The 23,247-nt window shown below is 37.5% G+C and overlaps 2 protein-coding genes across 3 annotated transcripts; one reads left to right on the top strand and one right to left on the bottom strand.

Moving 5' to 3' along the window:
- Window positions 1-630: 630 nt before the first annotated feature.
- Window positions 631-7,334, top strand: LOC102224372 (peptidyl-prolyl cis-trans isomerase A-like). Of its 2 annotated transcripts, none has more exons than XM_023340321.1 (6): window positions 631-923; window positions 1,031-1,061; window positions 1,395-1,483; window positions 2,251-2,347; window positions 3,896-3,971; window positions 6,864-7,334. In XM_023340321.1, the coding sequence occupies exons 1-6, from the start codon at window positions 771-773 to the stop codon at window positions 6,967-6,969; spliced, it is 552 nt and encodes a 183-aa protein (XP_023196089.1). In that variant the 5' UTR covers window positions 631-770; the 3' UTR covers window positions 6,970-7,334. The 2 variants fall into 2 exon arrangements, with proteins under 2 accessions (XP_023196089.1, XP_005794648.1); XM_005794591.3 differs by having other exon boundaries at window positions 635-923; window positions 6,834-7,334.
- A 780-nt stretch (window positions 7,335-8,114) lies between these two features.
- LOC102224620 (zinc finger CCHC domain-containing protein 24-like) lies at window positions 8,115-22,637 on the bottom strand. Its single transcript, XM_005794592.2, has 4 exons — window positions 21,884-22,637; window positions 20,169-20,369; window positions 9,445-9,609; window positions 8,115-9,025 (listed from the first exon to the last, which is right to left on the bottom strand). The coding sequence occupies exons 1-4, from the start codon at window positions 22,082-22,084 to the stop codon at window positions 8,912-8,914; spliced, it is 681 nt and encodes a 226-aa protein (XP_005794649.1). The 5' UTR covers window positions 22,085-22,637; the 3' UTR covers window positions 8,115-8,911.
- Between the last annotated feature and the right edge of the window lie 610 nt (window positions 22,638-23,247).

Raw genomic sequence — 23,247 nt, forward strand, 5'->3', positions numbered from 1 at the left:
CTTCTTGCACTTCAGGAAAAAGATCCAATTGTTGAGATATTATTGCGTGATAGATATCTAACTTATGGGTCTCCTCACTGTACTTACAGCCGAGGTAGCGAAATAACTTCTAATGTCTGTCGTCCTTTTCTTTTTTGGTGGCGACATGGTCTCGGAGACTCATAATAAATGTTAAACTCAGAAGGAGACGCGTTCACTTTCAGCACCATGGGCCAAGCTTCCGTTCCGCGTGTGGCCAGCTGGCCGCGGCCTGTTGCAGCCAATCAAAGAACGTAGATTCACGTTCTTTGCGCCAATAGCGGGTCGTCATAGTTCAGAACAGCGAATTTTAAAATGAATGCTACCACTGCGTAGTATATTGAAATATTAAACTAATCAATGTAGATTTTCGTTTATTTATTTTGTTTTTGTTAAAAAATACATATGTTTTTTTTATTATTATTAATATGGCAAAAAAATTGGTCGGGACTATTTTATATCCCTTGAATATTGGTCGTGACATGTCACGACCGTCCATACCCAAACCTACGCCCATGCCTTTATCAACACCTCCCTTATATAATCTAAACAACTCTGGAGACCTCTTTAGCAGGCGACATGTGGGTTTGTGTTTCCTGTCTCTTCCAGTCTCGCGATAGCCCCGATACCAAGCGCGTACTTACGTCCTGTTGCGAGAGTATCCTTCAACGCTTCCTTCTACATAGCAGTGTGACTTTTGCTTGTTGAGCTGAGTGAAACCGAGTGTGCTGAGTGACAGTAGTTGTTTTAAGATGTCGATTTTGTTAAACAGGTTAAAGTTCCGTTCTCTGGCCTTCATCGCCGCCCGCCTGTGCAGCAGCGGACCGGCAACAGCAAATAAAAACCCCCAGGTTTACTTTGACATTGCCGCAGACAACGAGCCTCTGGGCAGAGTGACATTTGAGGTGAGCAGTTAGGGAGCTGTACAGTTTCTTTGTTTTCAGTGTGTCAGCGTTATTTACTCTGCTACGAAATATTCCGCCATCTTAAAATCTTTTATTTATTTTTCTAGCTCAACGCAGATGTTGTGCCAAAAACAGCAGGTAGGTGTTCATTTATTTTTTCATTGTTACTTTTTTTCTCTTTTTTTTTTTACCTGAAAATCACTATAAATTAAATTTAGTACAGGAGTCAATATAATGGAATTAAGACATGTAGAAATTGGGCACACGCCTGCTACTAAATTTATGCAGAATTCAGTGATAACATCTAAAGGCGTGCAGGTTTGAACTGGTTGAGTTTGGGTGGAATCCTAAAGACTTAATGCAGACTGAGCACAAATCAATTGTTGTTTAAAGCTAATCTGCATCTGCTTTCTGGAGCTCTCTTGAGAATGGAAGAAATGACAAATAACTAATATCTAATATTTCTTGTAGAAAACTTCAGAGCGCTGTGCACAGGAGAACATGGATTTGGTTACAAGGGCTCCTCTTTCCACAGGGTGATCCCTCAGTTTATGTGTCAGGTAAGGGTTTTCCTCCCTTTATTTTTTATTTTTTTCCTTTATTTAACCAGGTGGAACCTGTTGAGATCAAGATCTCATTTTCAAGAGGGACCTGGGCAGAAGGCTGCAATACACAGCAACCTGGTTACAAAATAAAACTAATTAGTACATATGCACAAGTGAAAAACAATAGAAAACAATTTAAAAGCAGTGACTCTGTTTAATAGAATCTTGCTGCCTGTTTTTAAGAACCGCTCTAAATAAATCCAATGAAATCAATTGGATCAGACTGGAGCTGATTCCAGACTGTAGGAGCCATCACACTGAATGCTTGCTTCCCCTTTTCAGTTCGAACTCGTGGCACATTCAAAATAAAAATTTTATTAGCGTGTAAAGTATGGGAAATAACAGGTCTATGCAAGAGAGAGCTTAAGTATGCTGGAGCCAAGCCGAGTAGAGATTTATAAATCAGGATCATCAGGTGATTATTTCTCCATACGCTTAAAGGAGGCCATTCAGCTTTTGCATACAACTCACAATGATGTGTCAGACGTCTGCTACCGGTTACAACCCTTAAAGCACAATGATGCACAGTATTCAATGATTGAAAGCATTTGGTCAAAGCATTCATATATAAAACATCTCCATAATCCAGAAGTGGCAGGAATGTTGCTGCTACCAATTTACTTTTAGCTTTGAGAGATAAACAAGATCCATTTCGATAATAAAACCCATCCTGCTGTCTGTAGTTTTTAGTAATTTTTGTTTTATTTATTTTATGTTTTCAGGGTGGAGACTTTACAAACCACAATGGAACTGGTGGGAAGTCAATTTACGGTTTGAGATTTCCTGATGAAAACTTTAAGCTGAAGCACACTGGACCTGGTAATAATGCCGTTTTGTACATTATTCACATTTCCAGGCTTTATTCTCTAGTAATTAAATACAAGAATTTCTTCTAAAACAGTTGTGTTTGACATAAGACATGAGCTGACACGATAGCCTCAATTTTTGAGATATTTGCGCAATAACTGAAAAAAAGCATTGCATTATCCAACTGCTTCAAATAGTAACACTTACACTTCAACTGCTAAAGTGTTTCCTATATAACATCACCTATTTCTGTAATGTGCACTAACAGCCTCTTTAGAAGCATTAAGACCAGAAGTGAATTGGCGACAGCTTGTCTACAAATAATTAAAACTTTGGCATTGCCGTCACACTGCTTCAGTCCAAACAGATTTTCTTACAGGGATTTTTTTAGAAGTGTACTTCTTCATAGGGTATTAATTCCATAATTTCAGTTTCTCTAGCAGGTCATGTCTTGAGATGTACATGGTAGCTTCTTTTTTTTTTTGTCGAAAAACACGAGTGTGTGCATGCACAGTTTTATGTTTCATGTACAACCTGTATGTGAGTGATAGAACGGGTAATCACAAGGGTGTGCTCTGCTTTGTTCAAACAAAGTTTCTAGGAAAACACCAGACATGGACCCAGCCCTGGTTCTGGACATAGACCCAGCCCTGTAATACATCGAAGTGTGTTACATTTTCAATTTACTTTCAGGGGCTTGTTTTTAGTGACAGCCGGTATTTATCAACCCTAAGTCTGCACTGAGGTTCTATATGTTTAAAATGAGACAAAATGGACCATAAATGTTTGGAAAGCGTGTCACTCTACATTTAAAAATTTGTTTTTAGATTGACTTCTCTGTAGTTTTAAACTGCTACACCAGAGCATTAAAGGTGGCCATTTTAACCTTTGTTCTGATAGTAAATAAATGATCTGTGCTTTGTTCTAGGCTAAATATTGAGAAACACAGAGGTAGTGGATAGCAAATAATGCAACGTATGTTAACTATGCTAAAAAAAAAAAAATACATTTGCAAACTGTTTTCCTTCCTCTAAACTTTCAAATAATATATTCATATGTTGTGGTTTGCAATATATGTTTAGGGTGTCAATGACTACTGCTTAACACATGTCAACTGAGCAGTCTTGACGATTGGATAGGCAACCACATACAACTTTTGTAAAAAAGAAAAATCTTTTCTGACATGAAAACTCAATTTGTGGTTTTAATTTTTTTTTAAGTGCCATAAAAACTTTAAATATATCTGTTCTTAATGCATCTGGATAATTTAGTGGTTTCACATTTTTAAATTGAACTATTAAATAAAAACAACCGAGATGCACTTGAATAGTTCTTGTCATGTTTATTTTTCTCCACTAGGTGGGGGTTGTGTGCAGTTTTCATAAAATTCTGATCATTGGCATGTCTGAATGAAATACTGCTTTAGTGGTAGAAATTGGAATAACGTTTGTTGTATAAGTAAGGGAGTCAAAAGTCTAAGTCTAAAACTCTGCAGTGAAAGGAAAAAATGTGTATTTAGCCGTTGATTAAATATTTCTTTTATATTTTCTGTGTTTTTAGGTATCTTGTCTATGGCTAATGCTGGACCCAACACCAACGGATCTCAGTTCTTTATTTGCACCACGAAAACAGAGTGGTAGGTACAGGAAAACCTCACCAAAAAGTTGACAAATAATTTAAGCAGTTTTTTTTCTTTTGGGTAATGTCAGACACTCTTCAAGGGGGCTAGCAGAAATACGTTGCGTTCTTTCGTCATCTTTTCTTACAACTTTGGAAGGGTCAATTTTAAGATATCCACAATACAAAATTAACTGTTTATAGAAAATATTTGATGTTTTTAATCTTTATGTCTTCATCCACTTTTTTCTATAAGAGCTTTGGAACTGTCACTGCTCTAGACGTAGGGATGTGAGCGCCATCTTCAGGGGCCATAAACTCCTATAACTGACAAAAAACGACTGTCTCACAGATATCTTGAATTTAAGTTACTTAAAATTATTTAGCAATGGTACGAACTTGCTGCGTTATTGGATGTAATGTCCGATCACACGACCGAAATGGTAAAAAGATGGAAAACAGTCTTTCGTTTCACTGTTTTCCTGCCTGTAAACAACGCGAGGGGCTAAACGAAAAGGAGACGAATGGGTATCAGCGGTGAGACGTCCTGATATTACGTTCTCCAACATCCCAAGATATCTACAAGTTTGCTCCAGACATGTCCATTCTGGTGAGTGTCTAAATTTGCTTTGTTGGTGTTGTGTAATAATTTTTTGCTATGATTTTGTCCGGATGTACTCAAGTTCAGTTATGTTGAGTTTATTTAAGTGGGTCAACCTTGTTTAGGTTGGGCTTATATTTTTTATGTAACATAGTCCGAGTTTTGTCAGTGGACATCAAGGTTATTCCATTATTGTGAAGTAAACTATTTTACTAGTATTATTAAATTTACAGTATTAATCAATCAATCAATCAAATTTTATTTGAATAGCACATTTCAGCAGCAAGGCATTTCAAAGTGCTTTAATATTAATACTGATGTGTGTTCTGATATGTCCTCTTAAAGGCAAACCGACGTATGAAATGGATTAGCTCAATCCAGACTGAATATGGGTCACTGCGAGGTAAACGCCACAACATCGGACCGACATGCGCGTCAATTAAAGAGGCGATGCAGCAAGACCATGGGGGATCAACAAGTGGGAGAGCAAGTTGCAGAGACTGTGTTTTCATTATTTACCCCAGAAGAGGTAAATAATGAAAACACATTAGTGGAGGCTATAGAAGTTCGAGAGGCTGTGGAGGAAACCCCAGGAGAGGAGCTCAGCAAGGCTGCACACTCTGAAGAGGAACACGAACCTTTTGTGTTGAAATATGTGTATAGTTGGAAGTGACTGTTTTCTCTCATTTCATGATTTAATGTGGTAAACATTCATGAAACCTTTGATTCAAGCACTTCAATTTGCATGTAAACAGATGATGAAATGAATCACATTTTGAGTTAAATTTTGATATTTAAAAGATTTCAGGTAATAAACATACGTGTAATGAAAAATTATATTTTTTATAAACATTTTATATGATTAAAGTAAACAATTATATAATCAAACATTTTGCAGTAAACATTTAATGTAAACAATCGAATCAGATGAAAGAGCCCATCTTTAAACATTTAATGTGTAATTAAACAGTTAAGAGTAAACAATAAAGGTGAGAAGTAAAGGTTATGAAATAGATCACAGGATAGTGTGCCTCGTGTAATAGCATGAATTACCACTTTTTTTGTATCACTTGGTCACAAGGCAAGGCATTTATTTACAGGAGTGTTTGGTTCAGAAATTGAAGGTCCCCAAGTGAACCTGTAAGCACTTGAGGAGGGAGCAGTAGAGAACAGCTGGCCGGAATTAGCGTTCATAAGTCGGATCAACCTTGAGCTAAACGCCCCTTACTGTGCGGATACCCAATATTCAACTTGCAAACAATTTCACTGCGGTCGGTAACACAATGAAAACGGCGGAATCAAGTTTGTTTTGACCTGTGGCCTTTAAAGATGGCGCCGAGCGACTGTGCGAGATGTAAACGTCATATGCAGTGACGTTGGTTCCAAAGCTCTATTGATTACAGATTTCTCTACTTTTGTGCTTTATTTTGTTGTTTGGACAAAAAAACTAAAAACCCAGTCGGTGGTGACAAATGCACAAATCTGTGTGAGTTCTGCTCACACAGATCCAAACTAATGTTCTCACTTCTCGAAGAACCAAATTCTTTGAGACACTTTCCCAAATTTACTTTCAATGCATTTATTTAAATAGGAAAAAGTGTTTGTCCAAAATTCAGGATAAAAAGCAGGTGATGGCATTTACATTTCTTGTTGTGTTCACTTTTAAAGCACTGGAAGGTGAATATTTTTCTCTGGTGAAGGTCTTAATATCCTGCTTCTATTTTAAGCCTGGTATCATCTGACAAAGCAGTGCTCTGATTTAAGAGAGAAATATTTTGTGTTAAGAGAAATGTTTCCCCTTCACTGTTAGCTCAGCTGCACTTCTTGCTTGGATATTTGTAGCAAATGTATTCAGTCAGTCACACACAGATTTGACAAATGCCGATTTAAAAAGATAATTTTTGCCAAGAAAACAGTTCCAGTCCTATCTACCATTGTCCATCAGACAATATAGATCTAGATGTCATGTAATCATCCATATACAGTATGGTACTCATTTCCTGTTGAAATGGTGTTTTCGTTTTTAAAAACCAGAAAGGCCCATAATGATTTATTTATGTCTTTTAAGATGTATTTATCCTTTATGTAAGAGTCTTGGTATGAACTTTAGAGGTAATTATGTTTCCCCTAAATGGTCATGAAAACAGAAAGTTCTGTGAATCATGGTTGAGGACAGTGAAATGGCTTCAAAAACTGATCCATTACTCTTCTTGAAGATAGAAGTCTTGGTCGATCACTGTCCAAGACAGCAGCATTAAAACGAAGCTCTTCTTCTCTCAGGCTTGATGGTAGGCATGTTGTCTTTGGCAGCGTGAAGGAGGGAATGGACGTGGTCAAAAAAGTGGAGTCCTACGGTTCCCGCTCTGGGCACACCTCCAAGAGGATCATGATCACAGCCTGCGGAGAGGTCGAGTAGATGCCCATGTGAGGACCGGATTCTGTCAGTCTGCTGTAATCTGAATAGAAGATACCTTTCATTATTCATGGCACGAAGAGCTACCTCTCTGGTGAAAATGGATGACTGCATTTCATGTTTCTATGGTGTCATTTGAATGCTGTTGGTTTTTTACTCTGGTACCCTGTGAGGCCCTTCAAATGTGAACATATTCAGTTGTAAATCAGGTTCTATGCATTTTTAAAAATGTATAAATTCAATATTTTGTGAAAGTGTAATTATTTGTTAAATCTTTTTAGCAATACATAATTGAAACAATGATTGTTGTCCTAAAAAGATACTTTTTACTTGAAAAGTGTGAAATAAAGCCAATTACTTCAAAGTTATGAAGTTATTTTGCAACAGTTTTCTTTCGTACATTGCATTATGACAGTGGTTGATATAAAATGGCCATCATTATTTATTGCCTTAAATGATTTTACAACAGCACCATAATCTCACAGAAAAATGTAGAAAAAAAAATTTATTTTGGGAGTTTCTTGCTTTACTTGAATGGCATGTTCGCTTGTCTTTCCTGTTTTGAACAGTGAGCAAGAGAAATGGGCATCAGTGTCCCATTTCTCCCAAGTGAGATTAAGTCATCAGTTGCTAATTGCAATAAATGCTACAACAACAAAGGGAAATTGGGCTTCTTACAAATCTTTAACAATTGCAATAAACACAGAGTGGGGTTTAAATTCAGCAGTGTTGAATTTAAACACTGCTGGAAAACAAAAGCCAGCTAAGTATTTTGCCAAAATACAAAATACTTGGCTTTTGTATTTTGGCTTTTGACAAAGAGTCTGGAAAACTTGGCTTTTATTTTCCAGACTCAGTCCCAAATGAAACATTCAGAATTTTTAACATCTGCTTAGTTAAGCGGAAAGTATCACTTCTCAGCCTTGTCACTTGACTCTTTTGATTTTGCTCAGTTTAAAATGAAATTTAAAAATAAAAACAATTCAAAGCGAAGGAAGCAAATTTCAATCAAGCATATGGATATCTAAAGCCCAGATGTAAGATCACATAAAACCAAGAAAATGAATTCTAGCATCCACAGAAATACAGAAGAATGCAAAACTTTTTATATACTGAACCACACAAAAAAAACCCACACACAGCGTTTCAATGTCAGAATACTCAAGGGATTTGTTTATTGTTATTCAAATAAGGCACATTATTTTGAACTTCACATATTTGTTTTATAATTTCCGTAAAATGTGTGATTATTGCCTCACAACATCTGCTGCATTTCAGGTTTTTATCCCTTTTTTGGTCCCAAGCAACAAGTACCATCTTACATCCTTAAGGGCACTTTGGTGAGTCTTCCGAGCTCTGTGTCTTCTATATATCCATTATAGCTTCCTATATTAATAAAGTATATCATTCTGAAACACCAAGCTGGTGTGTTCCTAACAATCACAGTAAGACTTGACGGTACAGTCAAATATATTCATCTCAAATGTGTAATACGCAGCAAAACATAAAAAAGATGTACCCACCAGTACTGAGAACAGCAGAAACGCATTAATACTGCATACACATCTTAGTAAAGACTTGCATATTTTATACAGAAAACATGATTACATTTACAGTGAATTAGTTTGGAAATATACAAACATGTATAAGACTTTTTGATCTGAAACTCTATTCTGTCATGTAGAAACAGACAGATAATCTTGTTTGAAATTCACAGTAATTCAGTTCTTTGGTAATACATGAGATTTCACATGAAGATAACAGTCACCTAAAAGACGCATCTCAATCCACTGAGATTGAGTTTTTCAGAAAACCTATTTCATGACACTTATGTTAGATTCATTACAGTACAGAAATGATTCATTATTACTTGTTTTAAATGGTAAAATATGGAACGGTGAATGTTTTGAAGGAGTCTGCGCTCAGCAAGGAGAGGCAGAGCATCCTACTGCACGCGGCGGCAGTAGTAGCCGAGTACTTTGCATTTTTCACACAGGTGCTGGGGATGTTCTTTGCTCTGGTCTGACACGTCCAACCCATCTGGTTTCTCCAGAGGTCTCTGAAAGTAAGAAATCACAAATGTAAATCTTTGGTTCATTGCGTTGCATTTGATCATGCTTCAGCCAAACAAATCCTATGCACTTTATTGGGATTGTATGGGACAGACCAACGCATAGCAGTGGGAAAATTACAAAATGAAAGGAAAATATTTATTTTAAAAGTAGTGTTTATCACACTTAAAACGTAATTGTTTCTCAGGTTGTTACATATGGTAGGCGAAAAACTATTCTTCTGAAAATCACCCCAAATATTTGTTTTCTTGTCTTTCCAAAAAACCATGAGGGTTAGGTAAGTTGGTTCCTCTAAAATGCCCTTGTCGCTGGAAACAGGCACCAATTCTAAAACCACAAAATCAACGGGCAAGAGTTTTGACTCAACCAGCTAAGACTACTGATACACTCAGTTGTACACTTTTACCTGCTTGTGAGGGTAAACGTTGATGTGGCACTTGATACACTCCTGTCCCATGTTGGCCCAGGAGTTGCCGCTCATCCACTTCCTCTTGCATTTAGGGCATTTATATTCCCCGAAGCATCTCTTCTTTCCCTGGTATGGGGTCAGGCCTTCACCTTTGGGTCGAGCCTGAAAAACAGTTGGAAAACAGTTGCTAGGAACCTCATTGTTGGATCAGCATTTTAAACACTGCTGGAAAACAAACGCAGCTAAACAGCTTTAGGAGATTAATCTGTTACATAAGTAAAACAAAACATGATTTAATCTTTTAAAACAATAGTATTATAGCACATTTAATAAATAAGGACTATAAGCTTAAACAAAATGAAGCACTTTGTATCTCTGCTGTTGCAGAATACCAGAACTCATCAGGAGCTGAGCTGGAAAAACACTATGCAGCCAACACAATAAAAAGCACTTTTGCATAAATATTGTTTTCTTAAAATAGTACAACAGTGCAGATTAAAAAAACACAACAAGGTACTTAACATCTGATGTACTTTATTCTTCTAATGCATGTCACAATAAGTGATTTGTTAATTTGGGACTCATTTGATTTGAACTTGGACATGAAAATATTCAGAAACATTTTTTTCATCCTCTTACAATCACAAATATGATTATTATAATATTTTTTGTCCGACTAAATGGAAAAAGAAATAAAATGTATGGGTTTCAGGGTAAACTGAGATGGATTACAAAATGCATGCCACTCTTTGTCAAACACCTTGGAGATCGTGTAGAATTATGCACCACGTTTTGTTGGTTTTCAAACTAGATCACAAGAAAATACATCGCGGTACTTTTTTGCCATGCACTGTAACTGACAGACACTTTCTTTACTGAGCTTCAGTGGGGCCCAGCTGAGAGACATAACCTTCAACAGCTTTGCAAACATTTTAGCTTTTGCCTATCTCCACCTTCCTCTGCAGACTGAAGGACCTGTTTGGTTTCTTTGGACCAGAGCCAATTCAAAGCTCTGTGTGATTGCAATGGGAAGCCAGAGCTGCCCTGTTGGTGGTCAAGAGAGTCAAGTTTTGTCTCCGGAATGAGACGATTATTTATGGTTTCTCAATCGGAGTAAAGGAAACACACTCTGCTTTGATGTCTGATTAAACCTCATGGTTCTGAGCGATCCTTAGATTACACAAAGAGATCTTATTGTGTGGAGGGATTTAAAGTTATGGAAACTTTTCTTTTTCAGAATATATTGTAATTTATTTGTTAGAGGAAAATAAAGAACTTAAGTTTCCCCTTTATAAATAACCCTTCTGCCTCCAGCTGTGGTCCCAGGGGACAGTGAAAGACTCCACAGCCAGAAGGGGGGGCAAAAGGAGGGGCCCCTATGCCATAGGACAAATACCTCTGGGTCTAAGTCATCCCTCCCAACTGGACGTAGTCCCCCAATCAGAATGCAAAGATCTTAGGAGGGAGGAAATAAAACCCAGATGAACTCTACACATTTTGAACATGACAAAAATCCCAAACAGAGCCACAAAAAGAACCTCGTCATGAACACTTCAAATTAAAAACATAAGACTGAATCTGCATCTCATCAAAACACTTTTCACAGCACAAAGCTCTCCTTCCCCCACCCCTCCAACACATCACAGATTATTTTAGTCATTTCCAGAACAGCATCTGCTTAACAAAACATGTCAAGCCTGTGACTGCCAGGGCCTCAGCGAAGCCTTTTCAGGCTTGCGCTTGCATCATTCAGCCACCAGGAGGCACTTCAGGGAGGGTCACATCTGACAGAAAATCACACTTTCTCAGGCGCCTGCAGTGACAGTGGACAGCTCATCATCTTCCTGCAGGAGGAAACAGCTTTCACTCTTCAGAGCAAAACAAACAGACTGTCCCTAAATTGTGGAGCCCACGGGGCAACAAGAGCCATTAAACACTGGAGAGTTTATACAGGTCCCATCAAAGATGTCACGTACTGACAGCCAACAAATGAAACTCACACTTTTGACCTGACACAGTGGAGACACTCAAGGAACACAGGGAAAGCTGAGTGAAGGAAGGGCTTTTTGTAATTGTAATATAAATAGAAGCAGGATCAGGCATCGAGACACAGTTTCTTGCATAAAAGGGCAATATATATTTTCACGTTTTGTCTCGCTACCACAAATTTCATTGTACTTTATTGGAATGTTCTGAGACGCATCTACACACAGAAGCACATGATTGTAAATGGTTTCAACTTATTTTAAAAAAAGAAACTAATTTAGTTCCATTTACTCAGATACCTGTTAGTAAAACTCATTACAACTATTTCTATCAGAATTCACCTAAAAAGTAACATTTAGTACTTAAAAAACATATTATTATAATAGCGCTTGGCAGTTAGAAAGAAAAATGTGGAACTTAATGATTTGAGGATTTAATGAGAACAGAGAATCTTTCAGGGTTGCCACAAGGAGAACAGAAGATAGAAACATGTGAGCATAGTGGAAGAAACAAACAGAAAGAAAAGAAACCAACTAGCCTACATACTGAAGATGTTTGACAGTGACATGGGAACTGGGTGAGTATGATCAGGAAAATGCTGAACAGCTGGGAAAGAATGTTGAGCAGGGAATTACAGCGTACTCCCTGCCTGCTCATAAATTTACCTATTTGCAGATTTTTTTCTGGAACATAACTTCAAATTATTTGCGGAAAGTTCAGCTATTAGTTTATGTTTTTTTTCTTTTGGAGAGATAAGTAAAATATTCAAAAGAAAAAGCAGCTTGGGAAGACATATTACTTTTGTATAATGCTGCTTGACTAATTGTTAGCTGGCATTTGCAAAGCAGCCAATCCCGGAACACCAATCGTTTTTCTTTGGCATTGATTGGTTGTACCTCCAAGAGAGGAGACAAAGAAGATCATGCATGTATGCATCTATGAAGGTTCCAAATGGTTTCCATTGTGTATTAATGTTAAAGTAGTTTTGGTGTTTAAACTATTAAAATGGGCAGCTAAAAGCTTTTTTTCAAGGAGGGTCTCAAATAATTCAGCTATTGGTGGACGTTTGGGGTCTCTAACCCCCAAACGGAGGGAGTCCAGGGTATGAACAAAAATGCACAGAGAACAGAAGAAATTAAAGAAGCAAGCTCAGAAGAATGATTTGAATACACTAATATCCAAATCACAATAAACAACCCAAAAATGATCAGAATACAAACACAAATGAAAACCAAAGCACAAACAACTGAGGAAATAATTGAAAATTGGAGTAAACAGATGATCTCCAGCCAAATTAACTGAGCTTAACCTATTTAACAACACTGGTTAATGTAAAAAGCTGGCAGACAGACCCCAAAATCTTGATGTAATTATTCAATAAAATAATATACGTTTGTGGTTTTAACATCACAAAGTTTGCAAAAGTTCAATGCGCATGAATAGTTTTGCATTGCGTTTTAAATATGTTCAGAGTTTAAGAACTCAGGTTGGCTGTTTTGTGCTAAATACATATACCTGATAAAACCTGTGCAGCTCAATCATTTACAGGACCTGAAACAAACAAAATGCTTAAATGTTTGGCTACTGAAGACATCTTAGGTGTTTTGTCTTTCTGAGGAAGGCATGACGATCTGATAAAGGGTAGCAAACTTGTAGTTGCTCCCAGTGTTCACCACAAACATAGAAAATGGATTGGACAATCGGGTGAAGGTTGAAAACTTATGTGATGAACTAACCACAAATCATATCTGGCACTTTAAATTAAGAGCAGCAAATATGAAAGGATTTTAAAGCTGCAGCAGATAAAATTGGACAAAATCCATTCAACTCAGTGAGAGAGGCCCAGGAGGTGGTTACCATCATCTGGATGCCTGATCATCTGGAAATCATCAGGACAAACAATGGACCAGTCCAAATCCCCCCCTCCGACACACACACACACACACACATGCACACCCCTTTCTCTTTAGGTCATTCACTCTCATGCTTCCATGAGGCGTTCAACCTGGTTAACAGAAACCCACGGGACACCATGCGGTCAATTACTCAACACTAACAAACCCTGAGTGCTCACTCTCTCTCTCCTTACTGAGTTTAATTTGTATCAGACCCCCACAGTATGATGGAGAAACTCAACTATCACTGAAACAAAACTCCACATGAATGCCTGGACTGACATCAGCTGCAGCAGGTCCATCTGTTTTGACTACTAATCCAAGTTAAATAACAGAGTTTCTGTGGCTTTGACAAAAAGTAAATGAACATCAGTTTTAAAATATATATATTTTTGATTAATTGTAGACAGATTTTTTTTTAACATGACTCTTAGGCTTAAGAATTGCTACTGGCCCTCATAAATGTAGCTAACTGCAGCAGAATATTTTTTTATATGCAAAATTATATTTCAGTACATTAATTGAGTGAGGTAAATACAAATGAATCCCCTATTGCGATATTGTTGGGTTGTCACAAAATAACTTGAGCAACAATTAACAGCACCCCAAACTATTTCTCTAAATTAAATATACCTGAAAATGTATTTGCACTCTCTAACAGGCTTTTTATTTCTGAACATACAGAATTGTAAACATAAATAATTGCCAAACTGGCCATAAATTACTTTTCACACCTTTTCTATAGTTAATGTTGTTAACCATTAATAACCATTAATAACAGAAAAGTAACAGTTTAAAACACCATAACAAGGCAATACTGTTATGGTTTGCACTACTGTTCATCCTGGTTAATGCTGCCAGTTCTTTTCATAATGACTTTGACTTAAATACTTTAGTTTCACAATTCAAGGCCATAAGTTCTTCTTACAGACACATTAATGTATTAAATGGCATCCTGGGCCCAATCTTTTTCTAAGCTTGCACATTCCAATTCCTGACAGGATTAGTACAACTTACAAAAGAAAATCTTTAACCCAGCTGATTCCCACATACACACAGTCACACAAATTATACTTCTTAGTGTCCATTTCTCCCACATCAGTTCTTTTACTGGGAGACAGATTTTGCTCCCAGTATGCACTCTGCTCAGTCTGGAGTCAGACTAAGCTTCATGCTGATGACATATACAGCTGTAAATCAGCATTGTGTTTCACAACGAGTGAATGGCAGGGGCAGGTGGGCTGGCAGACAAAGAAGAGTCGAATTGGAAACATGAGCATTTAAAGAAGGTCAGAAGGTTTAGTGAAGAAAATGTGTTCAGTTTAATTTTTGCTCCATTTTGTTGTTCACCTATAAAAGTCAGGCAAAATTAAATCAAATATAACACGTTTAACCTTTTTTGGCTCCTCCTGCGTCATTTGGACACAAAAATGATTTTTTTTTTGAAAGACTACCATAGAAGCATTTGCAACATTTCTTCCCCCAATCTCTTATTCTCAAAGCTGTTATTGACTTCATTATTTTCTATTTTAAGCCACTAACTGTCATGTGGCATTAGGAGCAGGACCAAACAATGTCATTACCATTAAATAAAAAAATCAAGAAGCCTCAGTCCTGTGCAGGGTTACGTTATGATCTTGATGTGTAGTTACGGCACTGAAACTTAATTTTTTGTGAACCTTTGAGTTGCATCTAAGATTTTAGGGTAGTACAGTTTGTGTAACTCGTTTTAAACAGTTAAACCCACAAACCCCTGGGTAAGTTCATTAGTGCAGAGAGATGACAGACACAGTTTATCAAAGGGAGTCTCTGTCCACCCCACATTCCAGGGTTTTCTCTATCTCGCTCGCCGTCCTCAGCAGATTGGTGGCAAAAAACAACAACAGACAGCTTACAGGGAACCGATAAGACAGATAAAGCGGCTATCAGTGGGAGTAAAAACAACAAAAAACTAAACAGCAGAAATAAGTGTTGCATTAAAGTTTAACGTTGAGTTAAATTCTATCTAGCTCTAACATGATTGCTAAGTTAACTGATCTTTCTCAATGTGTGTGTGCATGGTTGTTTGACATCGCCTTTGTGGTGCCTGCTAGAAATACTGACCACCCGCCCATGAACCTGCAATGACAGATGTACTAAGATTACATTTAATAAAATGCCTTCATTAGTAGACAGTATTTTAGATATTTTAGATGAAGTTGCAAACTCAGAGGAAGAACTCTGATTGGCTAATCCCATCTGCTTTTAGGCACATAGCTGGAAAATATGGTGCAGTTATCAAATTGCTCAAAAATGCACTCCTGGTCAAAAAAAGTTTAGATTTAAAATACAAATAAATTTTACTTTTATGTTTTACTTTCAGTTAATATTATGATGATTTTTTTTTACATTTTGCTGCAACTATTGGTGTTATGGTATTTGGTATAATTTAGTTTTTTTCCTGATTATTTATTTATGCTCCTGTCGTTGCTGTGCATGTTTTGCGCATTATGTTCCAATGTTTTATTGTGAAAATAAAATAAAATGTGATTTAATAAAAAAGATCTCACGTAAACTACTATGACATATTTTAGGTTGGAGTTGTTTTTTACATTTTAAAAGTCCAATTTGGTTTTGGTTCCTCACCAACAGATTCATCTTGGAGGTGAGATATTAAAAGCTCTAACAGAGACTTACTTTAGAAATTCCAAAATGAATAGGCAGAAATTCTCACTAACCTATGAATTCAACAAATCTCCTATGTTTTCAAAAGAAGGAAAAACCTAAGTCCCTAAAAGAAAGTGCAACTGAAATCCTTCAAAGAATGTGTGCCAAATTTTTTACATAAAGTATAGACTCCAAACTGATCCCAGTTCAGTCCGCGCAGATAAATACAGTCCATTCAACCATTTAACTTTTTAAAATGTCCACAAACAAATTCTCCAGTGAGCTGAAACCAAAAACGCAACAGGATAAGCTGAAAAATCATCATCACATTGTGATGCCTAAGTTGGCAGCTGCACTGGTTGCCATAGAAACTAGCTATGTTGTGTTTCATGTTTCTAAGACCCCCATGTACTTTGCTTAGGTTAAAAAACAATTACTCATTTATATTCTTGGCATTGCTTTGTGGATAATAAATAATTGGGGACTTTTTTGAAAAAGAAAAATGCTTGGCAGAGCTAAGCAAGGATTTCCCCACCTGTTTCCACTTTGCAAAGCTAAACATTTACATCCTGTGAGAGGTAAAGATCTAGAATGAAGTTAATTGTTTAAAGACAACTAAACACATATTTTATATGTAATAGAGATTTATTCAAAGAGCATAAAATACCAACATCAACCAGTATCACTTGTTAAAATGTGACTTGCGCCATATACCATTCAGGACTGTTCTTGTCTTTCTTTGCTACTTTATTGTGATTTTATGTGATAAACCAACACATAGTAGTCCATCACTGTAAAGTGGAAGGATAATACAGAGGCTACAATTTTTAGGTATAAAAATAAAAAAGTGTGGCATGCATTTGTATTTTACCCTCTTTTAACCCAATATAACCAGAATTGACAAGTGGCAAGTAGAAAGCCACTGTTGAAAGAAAACCATAAGAAATGTCTTTTCAATTTGGCACAAGCCATGCAGGGACACAGCAGGTCTGGGGAAGAAGGCACTCTGGGTAAATGACTCCAAATTTGAACTTTTTAGCAAATAAACCAGATGTTATGGTAAGGTGGAGAAAAACCAACACAGCAAGCAAGCTATGACTTTAAATATCTCTGATCACTTTCAAAGACCAAAAATAAATCAAGGAATTCCTTCTGCAGTTATCAGAAGTTTCCCTGTTCAGACTGATTATCCAGGCAGGCTCTTCCCTCCATTCAAACATGATTAAACTGTAGCTGTAAAGACATACACCCTCTTCCTGCACTACCCAGTGTTTCCAAAAACACGCAGCTGATCTGGCGGTCTCCGGGCAGCTGCTTTGGTTGTTTGCGAATGTCATGTCTGATGGTTGCTTCTCAGTGTTAGCAGAGAGAGACGGAGATGACTCCGGCCAACGGAGATGTGCGAACAATGCGGGCTGACTTCCTGACCTCTGGCTCCACAGAAACAATGCTCCACTTATTTATTCCAAGCCCTTCCCACCATACACCCATTTACTGTCAGCACTGTGACTTTTCTGTATTATCTTACCAGGAGCAGGCTTTAGCTACTTTACTAGCAAACAATAACTGAAACATAATTGCCTTAAATAATAGTTTGACCTGATTTAAAATATAAACATTATTTTACAAACTTTTTTTAAATTGCAAATTAGACTTTAACAAATGTTTTTGCACCCTGACATTGCAATAAGACATCAAAAGCCCACCCAATGAATGATTTCAGCTGTTTCAAGCTCAAAATACTTCAGATTCCAGTCAACATGAACAAAAAGCATATTGTTCATTAGTTATAGCCTCGGTTTGTTGCGGCTTCAACTGACGAGGCCTTCTGTCGTGACTGTAATGCCACAACCATCTTCTTTGATTGGAATTATTAAAAACACATGACAAAATATCTGACATCATCTTTCTAAAGGAGAACTCAACCAAAGATCGCAGGAATGTTTTCCAGATTTTGCACAATTCAAAATGTGTAAAGGAGACACAACCGTTAGTGTCTTAATCTGTCCCTGTAGCAAATAACCCAGCTTTCAGAGTGGTACTGTTGACCTATGACATCTCTTATTGTTATAAGTGCAGGAGAACACAACACAAAAAGTATTTACTGGTACATTGACATTTTTAGCTTCAGCTGAGGCTTCATCAAAGAAGCAGGCATTTAGTGCTTGGCAAGAGCTGTACTCTAACTTTCTTTTCTTATCTGAGTAACAATCTTTGGTTCTTGATCACTATAACTCCAGTACAAATCAGTTCCAGCTGCAAAGACTGTCAGTCTGATTATTGCAAACACGACATGCCATATTGCATGAGTAAAAATCTGCCTTTTGAACATTTACAGTGCCATTTACAGTGTATTCCTTCCCTTTCAAGTCTTCTAACATATTTTAATGTCAGGCAAGAATAACCTCAGTAAATACTAAATTAGGTTTTGAAATGATGATTAATTCATTACGTGAAACAAATTATCCATACCAACCTGGCCGCACAGATGAAGAACCAAATACCCTTAAACCAAACAAGTTGTGGGTTCCACCATTGGCACAATGACTGCATAAATGGAGTAAGAGGCCATCAGTCTTTACCACTCATGTGAAAAAAGGTAATACCAAGGCATATGAATTGAAATTGCCAGATACTAAAGATTTTATACATCTTTTTCATGAACAAAAAAGATGTTCATAAAAAACATCTTTTTTTGTTCTTTTACATGTGGGAACAATTTAAGAAGATATAAACCACCAGAAGTGAAAATTAACTGCTTATTACTACAGCTTTCAAGATAGCATCTTATTTTCACAGACACGGGTACATGTTCATAGTTGTGAACATATAAGTTCACTGTAAAACTGTTTCTCCTCCTTCCTTATATTCCTACAAAACCTGCATTCTGTATGGAAGTGGATCAAACTTCTCATTATTCTCAGCTATGAGGACAAAACTGCAGCCTCAAAACCCAAAGACAAAAACATTTTACTTTTTGTTGTTTTGTTGTGGTTGTTTCCTGCAATGAAAAGAACAAGTAGTGAAAACTATTTCGTAATAATGCACTTTTGGTGATAACAGTTGTGTAAGAAGTCAGTTAACGAGGCTGGCAGCTCTAAAGGGGAATCCAGCGGGCTTGAACAAAAAAAAAAACAACTCTGGACCTAACTCATAAAATCTCATATTGTTTGGTTCTTACAAAAAAGAATGGCTTTTTGAAAGATTATGTTTCATTATGTCTAATGCAAAATTAGCAGCATTTCAGAAAAGGAACCATAAAAAAACTGTCAAGCAAGTTGATGGTGTGATGGTCTGTGGCAGCTTTGTTGTTTTAGGACACAGAGGGCTGTAATTTATAGAACCATGAATTTTGCTCCATAGCAGAAAATCAGAAGGAGAAAGTCTACCAGACACATTTTTTTATATTGAGGTCAAGCACATCCCAACTATAAAATGAAGCACACCAACAAGTCCTTGTCTTTAAGGAAATGTCTAAACTTAGATCAAGTTGAGATCCCATGCCATGAACTTAAACAGACAAAACAGTCATTCCTTAAAAGACTTACATCAGACAATGATTCTTTTGTTATAGCAGATAAACATGCTGGAAGACTGTTTAAGTTTAGACTCCACGGATACGCAAAAATCATATTCACCGTCTAATTGTTTCCATTACACCTTACAAATGTCAGGGACTTCCCTGAGAGCATGATCAATGAGGAACCACAGCTGCACATAAAGCTGTGGTAACATTACTTTCATGTTTAGAGTGGAGGTCTTGCCTAGTTCTACAGAGGAACCTATCATCTTTCATTAAGGCTGCCTCCCAGATCCAATCTGGCATCTGCTGCTCATTACCAGCCTGCCCTGGTCTATCTAACTCAAATATGTGCTGAAGAAACTATTTTGCACTGAAAAGAATAATGCACAAATTATATTCTTACATCAGAGTTAAAATTCAGAAGAATAAAAGCTGGGGCGAAGGAATGCATGCGCAAGAAAGCAGGAGAATTTAATCTTAGACTCTTTCATGAACATAGTCAAATCCTTTTGATCTATTTTTCTAACATTACATCACTTCATATGTTCTACAAAGAGCTTTAAAGTATTTGACAAACAGCTCAAATGGCCCACACAACTGCACAAGCTGTTTCACATTAGGTTGTTCGCAGATCTGCTCCTGCCTGATGTGCAGTATCACACACGCCTCACCTGAGGGCAGTCTTTGATGTAGTGTCCTTTGTTGAAGCATAGGTGGCACAAGTAGTTGGGCGGTGGCCTTTTGCTGGGTTTGTGCGTCTCGGGGGACAGGGAGAGATCTGAGAAGTGGTCTGCCAGAGAGTTCAGACCGTCAACGATGTTACTGAAGGACCCGTATGGAGAGGAGCCTTTGTAGAAACTTTTAGTCAAAGCCTGTAAGGAAAAAGAAGACGGAAAAATAACAACACTCTAACGTTTAAACTGGAATTTGTGACTTCAGGGGATCTTTCTGTTGAGTTTTCCAAATTAAAATTTGGACATTTCAGGTTCTGAATAAAAGTGGAGCACAAAATGAAATTACATTGCATGAGATTTATGATTTCTTTTAATGTATATATTCATGCCATGTGAAACTTAGAAATAGTGCTGAACACACCGGGAATGCATAATTAACCTCTAAACTGTCACCCCCGGACACCTGTGTCATCATGATAGTTAAGAGATTTAAACAACATGGAGTGGTACCCACCACATCATGACACTGCCAACACCAAGTGTTGTAGTGGGGATGATTTCATAACAGAAATGTATTGATGTTTTGTGATGATGGTCCTTGTAAAATTTGGTAGTCACCGGAGCAGGTTGAGAAACACTGCCTTAGAGCACTATTTATCTCAGCTCTGCACAGAAGAACTGCCTGTATCCCCAATTACAAAAACTCATTGTTGTGACTCTGCAGTAGAAGAGCATTTTGCATGCATTGTCCCATCCGTCACCCAGATTGATTACCCTGTTTGTCCCTGCAACGCTGAAACCCAGCAGTTTTTGAATTTCTGCAGATGTGTACTCTCTGCTGTTCACTGTGTGACCCAATAGTGTCCATTTCCTCGTAAGAACAAAATGCCTTTGTCATGCATTACTCCAACTGGTCCTAGTGGCAGGACATAATCAGCATCTTTGTGCCTGTGGAGGAGATGGGTGCAAAGGCACCGTGGGGAAAATCATGAAGACAAGCCTGCATATACTGTCTGTTTAATCTGAAGGCATTATGGACATTGAAATGTGCATTCATTCTGTTGTCCTGGATTTTATTACTTTACTCGGTTTATGTTAGCTGTCAAATTTACAGTTTTTGATTTTTAGTCACACTTATCATGAAGTGGGCCTACTTCATGTTGGCTGACTGGTTCTGATTAGTTTTTTTCTCTCCAGCCAAGGTGGATTACTTTTTCACATAGGGTCAAGTTGGTTTTATTCACTTCATAAATGAAAACATCATTTAAATATGCTTTTTGTTTTACTCTTGGTATTTTTTGACAGATATGAAAATGTGTTCAAGTAGGCCGATATTAAAACAGATGTGTTCATCTATTTTTGACAGATATTAAGATGTGTTCAAGTGTGACAAAAAGTAAAATCATAATAATTCTAAACTTCAATGCCTCAGTTTCCCTTTTTATGTTTGTCTTCTTCAGTGCAAACTCGTCTGACCAAGGGTGAGGCCCAAAAACCTTGTACACATTGACACCAGAAGTCTGTAGACATTTGGGTGCAAAACGCTTATTCAAATATTTCCCACTGTACATTGCGACCCAAGAAAGGCTTACAGCAGGTGAGATTTACTGAGTTTTTTTTTCTTTTTGTATGGCTAAAAAAAAAAGTTTTATGCAAATAAAAATAAAACATCCATTCAAAGTGTGAATCATTGTGATCGCTTCATGATGTACCTCAGTGTTCAGATGGAAGAAGTTGCTGAGATAGTTGGAGCTCAGATCAGCCGCGATGCGCTCCGTCCCGTCCCGAGCGGAGGAGTCCGACTCGACCTTACCGCCATCGACAGCGCTGCCCGGGGCGTCCTGCAAGGACATGTACACCCAGCTGAGCAGCTGAGCGGGTTGGTACAAGCCGGTCTCTATTGCAGACATCATGTCGTCCCTGGAGGAGGACAGCTGCGTGACTGCGTCTCTTACTGAAACAGAGCCGCCGGGATTCGTTCAGTCATCCCTGTGGTCCGGATTACTGCATGTGAAATCCCTCTGTGTTCACTTGTATGGAGCCATGAGAGGATCCCCATAAAACGGGATGCAGTGTGTTAGGCTGGAGGAGCCGCAGCCTGAATGCCAGGTTTCAGGGTGGCGTCACAGCAACTACAGGAGATCCCTCATGTATGTTCACAGTTTCCTTGCCACACCTCTAAAGACAATCAGAAACTAGTGATTTTACAGTTAAATTACGTGTCAAAACATATTTTAATTTTAAATGCGAAGCAAATGTTATAACTGATACAGAGTTAAATTAATAATGACCCATCATGTGTTTGCTGAGGATACTTTTTACTGACAAAGCTGGTGAATAATAATTAAAAAGTAAATCAGAATACAACACAGGGCTCTACTGTATGTGCAAATAGCTTATCATTAGCGTACTGCTGCCATCTAGTGTTCAGAAGTTATACTGTATCAACATTTACGCCACACAAAGTGAAATACGTCATTAATTCACATTCTGTGAACGTGTTACTTCACATTCTGTGAAATAATATTAATATATATATATAACATTTAATATCATATATATATATATAAGCTTGTGTGTGTGGAGATCCTACACTTACACTTTGCGGGATCTAACAGGTTATCTTCCAAGGTTGTCCTGTATTTAGCTTTATTCATCTTCCGACCATGTCTGACAGCTTTCTTGCTTTAGCACAACAAATAGTTGTCTTGTCCTGTCAGTGGTCTTATTGATGCTGTTTGTTCATTGTCTAATAAATCTCTGAAGCATTCATAGTATAGCTGTATTTATATGATGATTTAAAATATATAGGTGGACTTTACTTGCTGATGAAGGCACAGCTGATGGCAGTTGGATGCAACTAAGAAGATCAAATAGGGATAAATGCATGCTTTTTGTGTTGGCCGGTCACATAACATTGCATGATGTTATACAACACTATGCATATTAGTGCATAGTGCATATACACTGATACTTTTCAGTGACCATACATCATCATCCACTGCCTCAGCTGTTTCCTCTTCACTCTGATTAGTTCCTCTGGCGCCCCTGTCATTTCTGTTCCTTCCTCAGAGTT

The sequence above is a fragment of the Xiphophorus maculatus genome, chromosome 10, assembly GCF_002775205.1.
Source record: "Xiphophorus maculatus strain JP 163 A chromosome 10, X_maculatus-5.0-male, whole genome shotgun sequence".
Classification (NCBI taxonomy): Eukaryota; Metazoa; Chordata; class Actinopteri; order Cyprinodontiformes; family Poeciliidae; genus Xiphophorus; species Xiphophorus maculatus.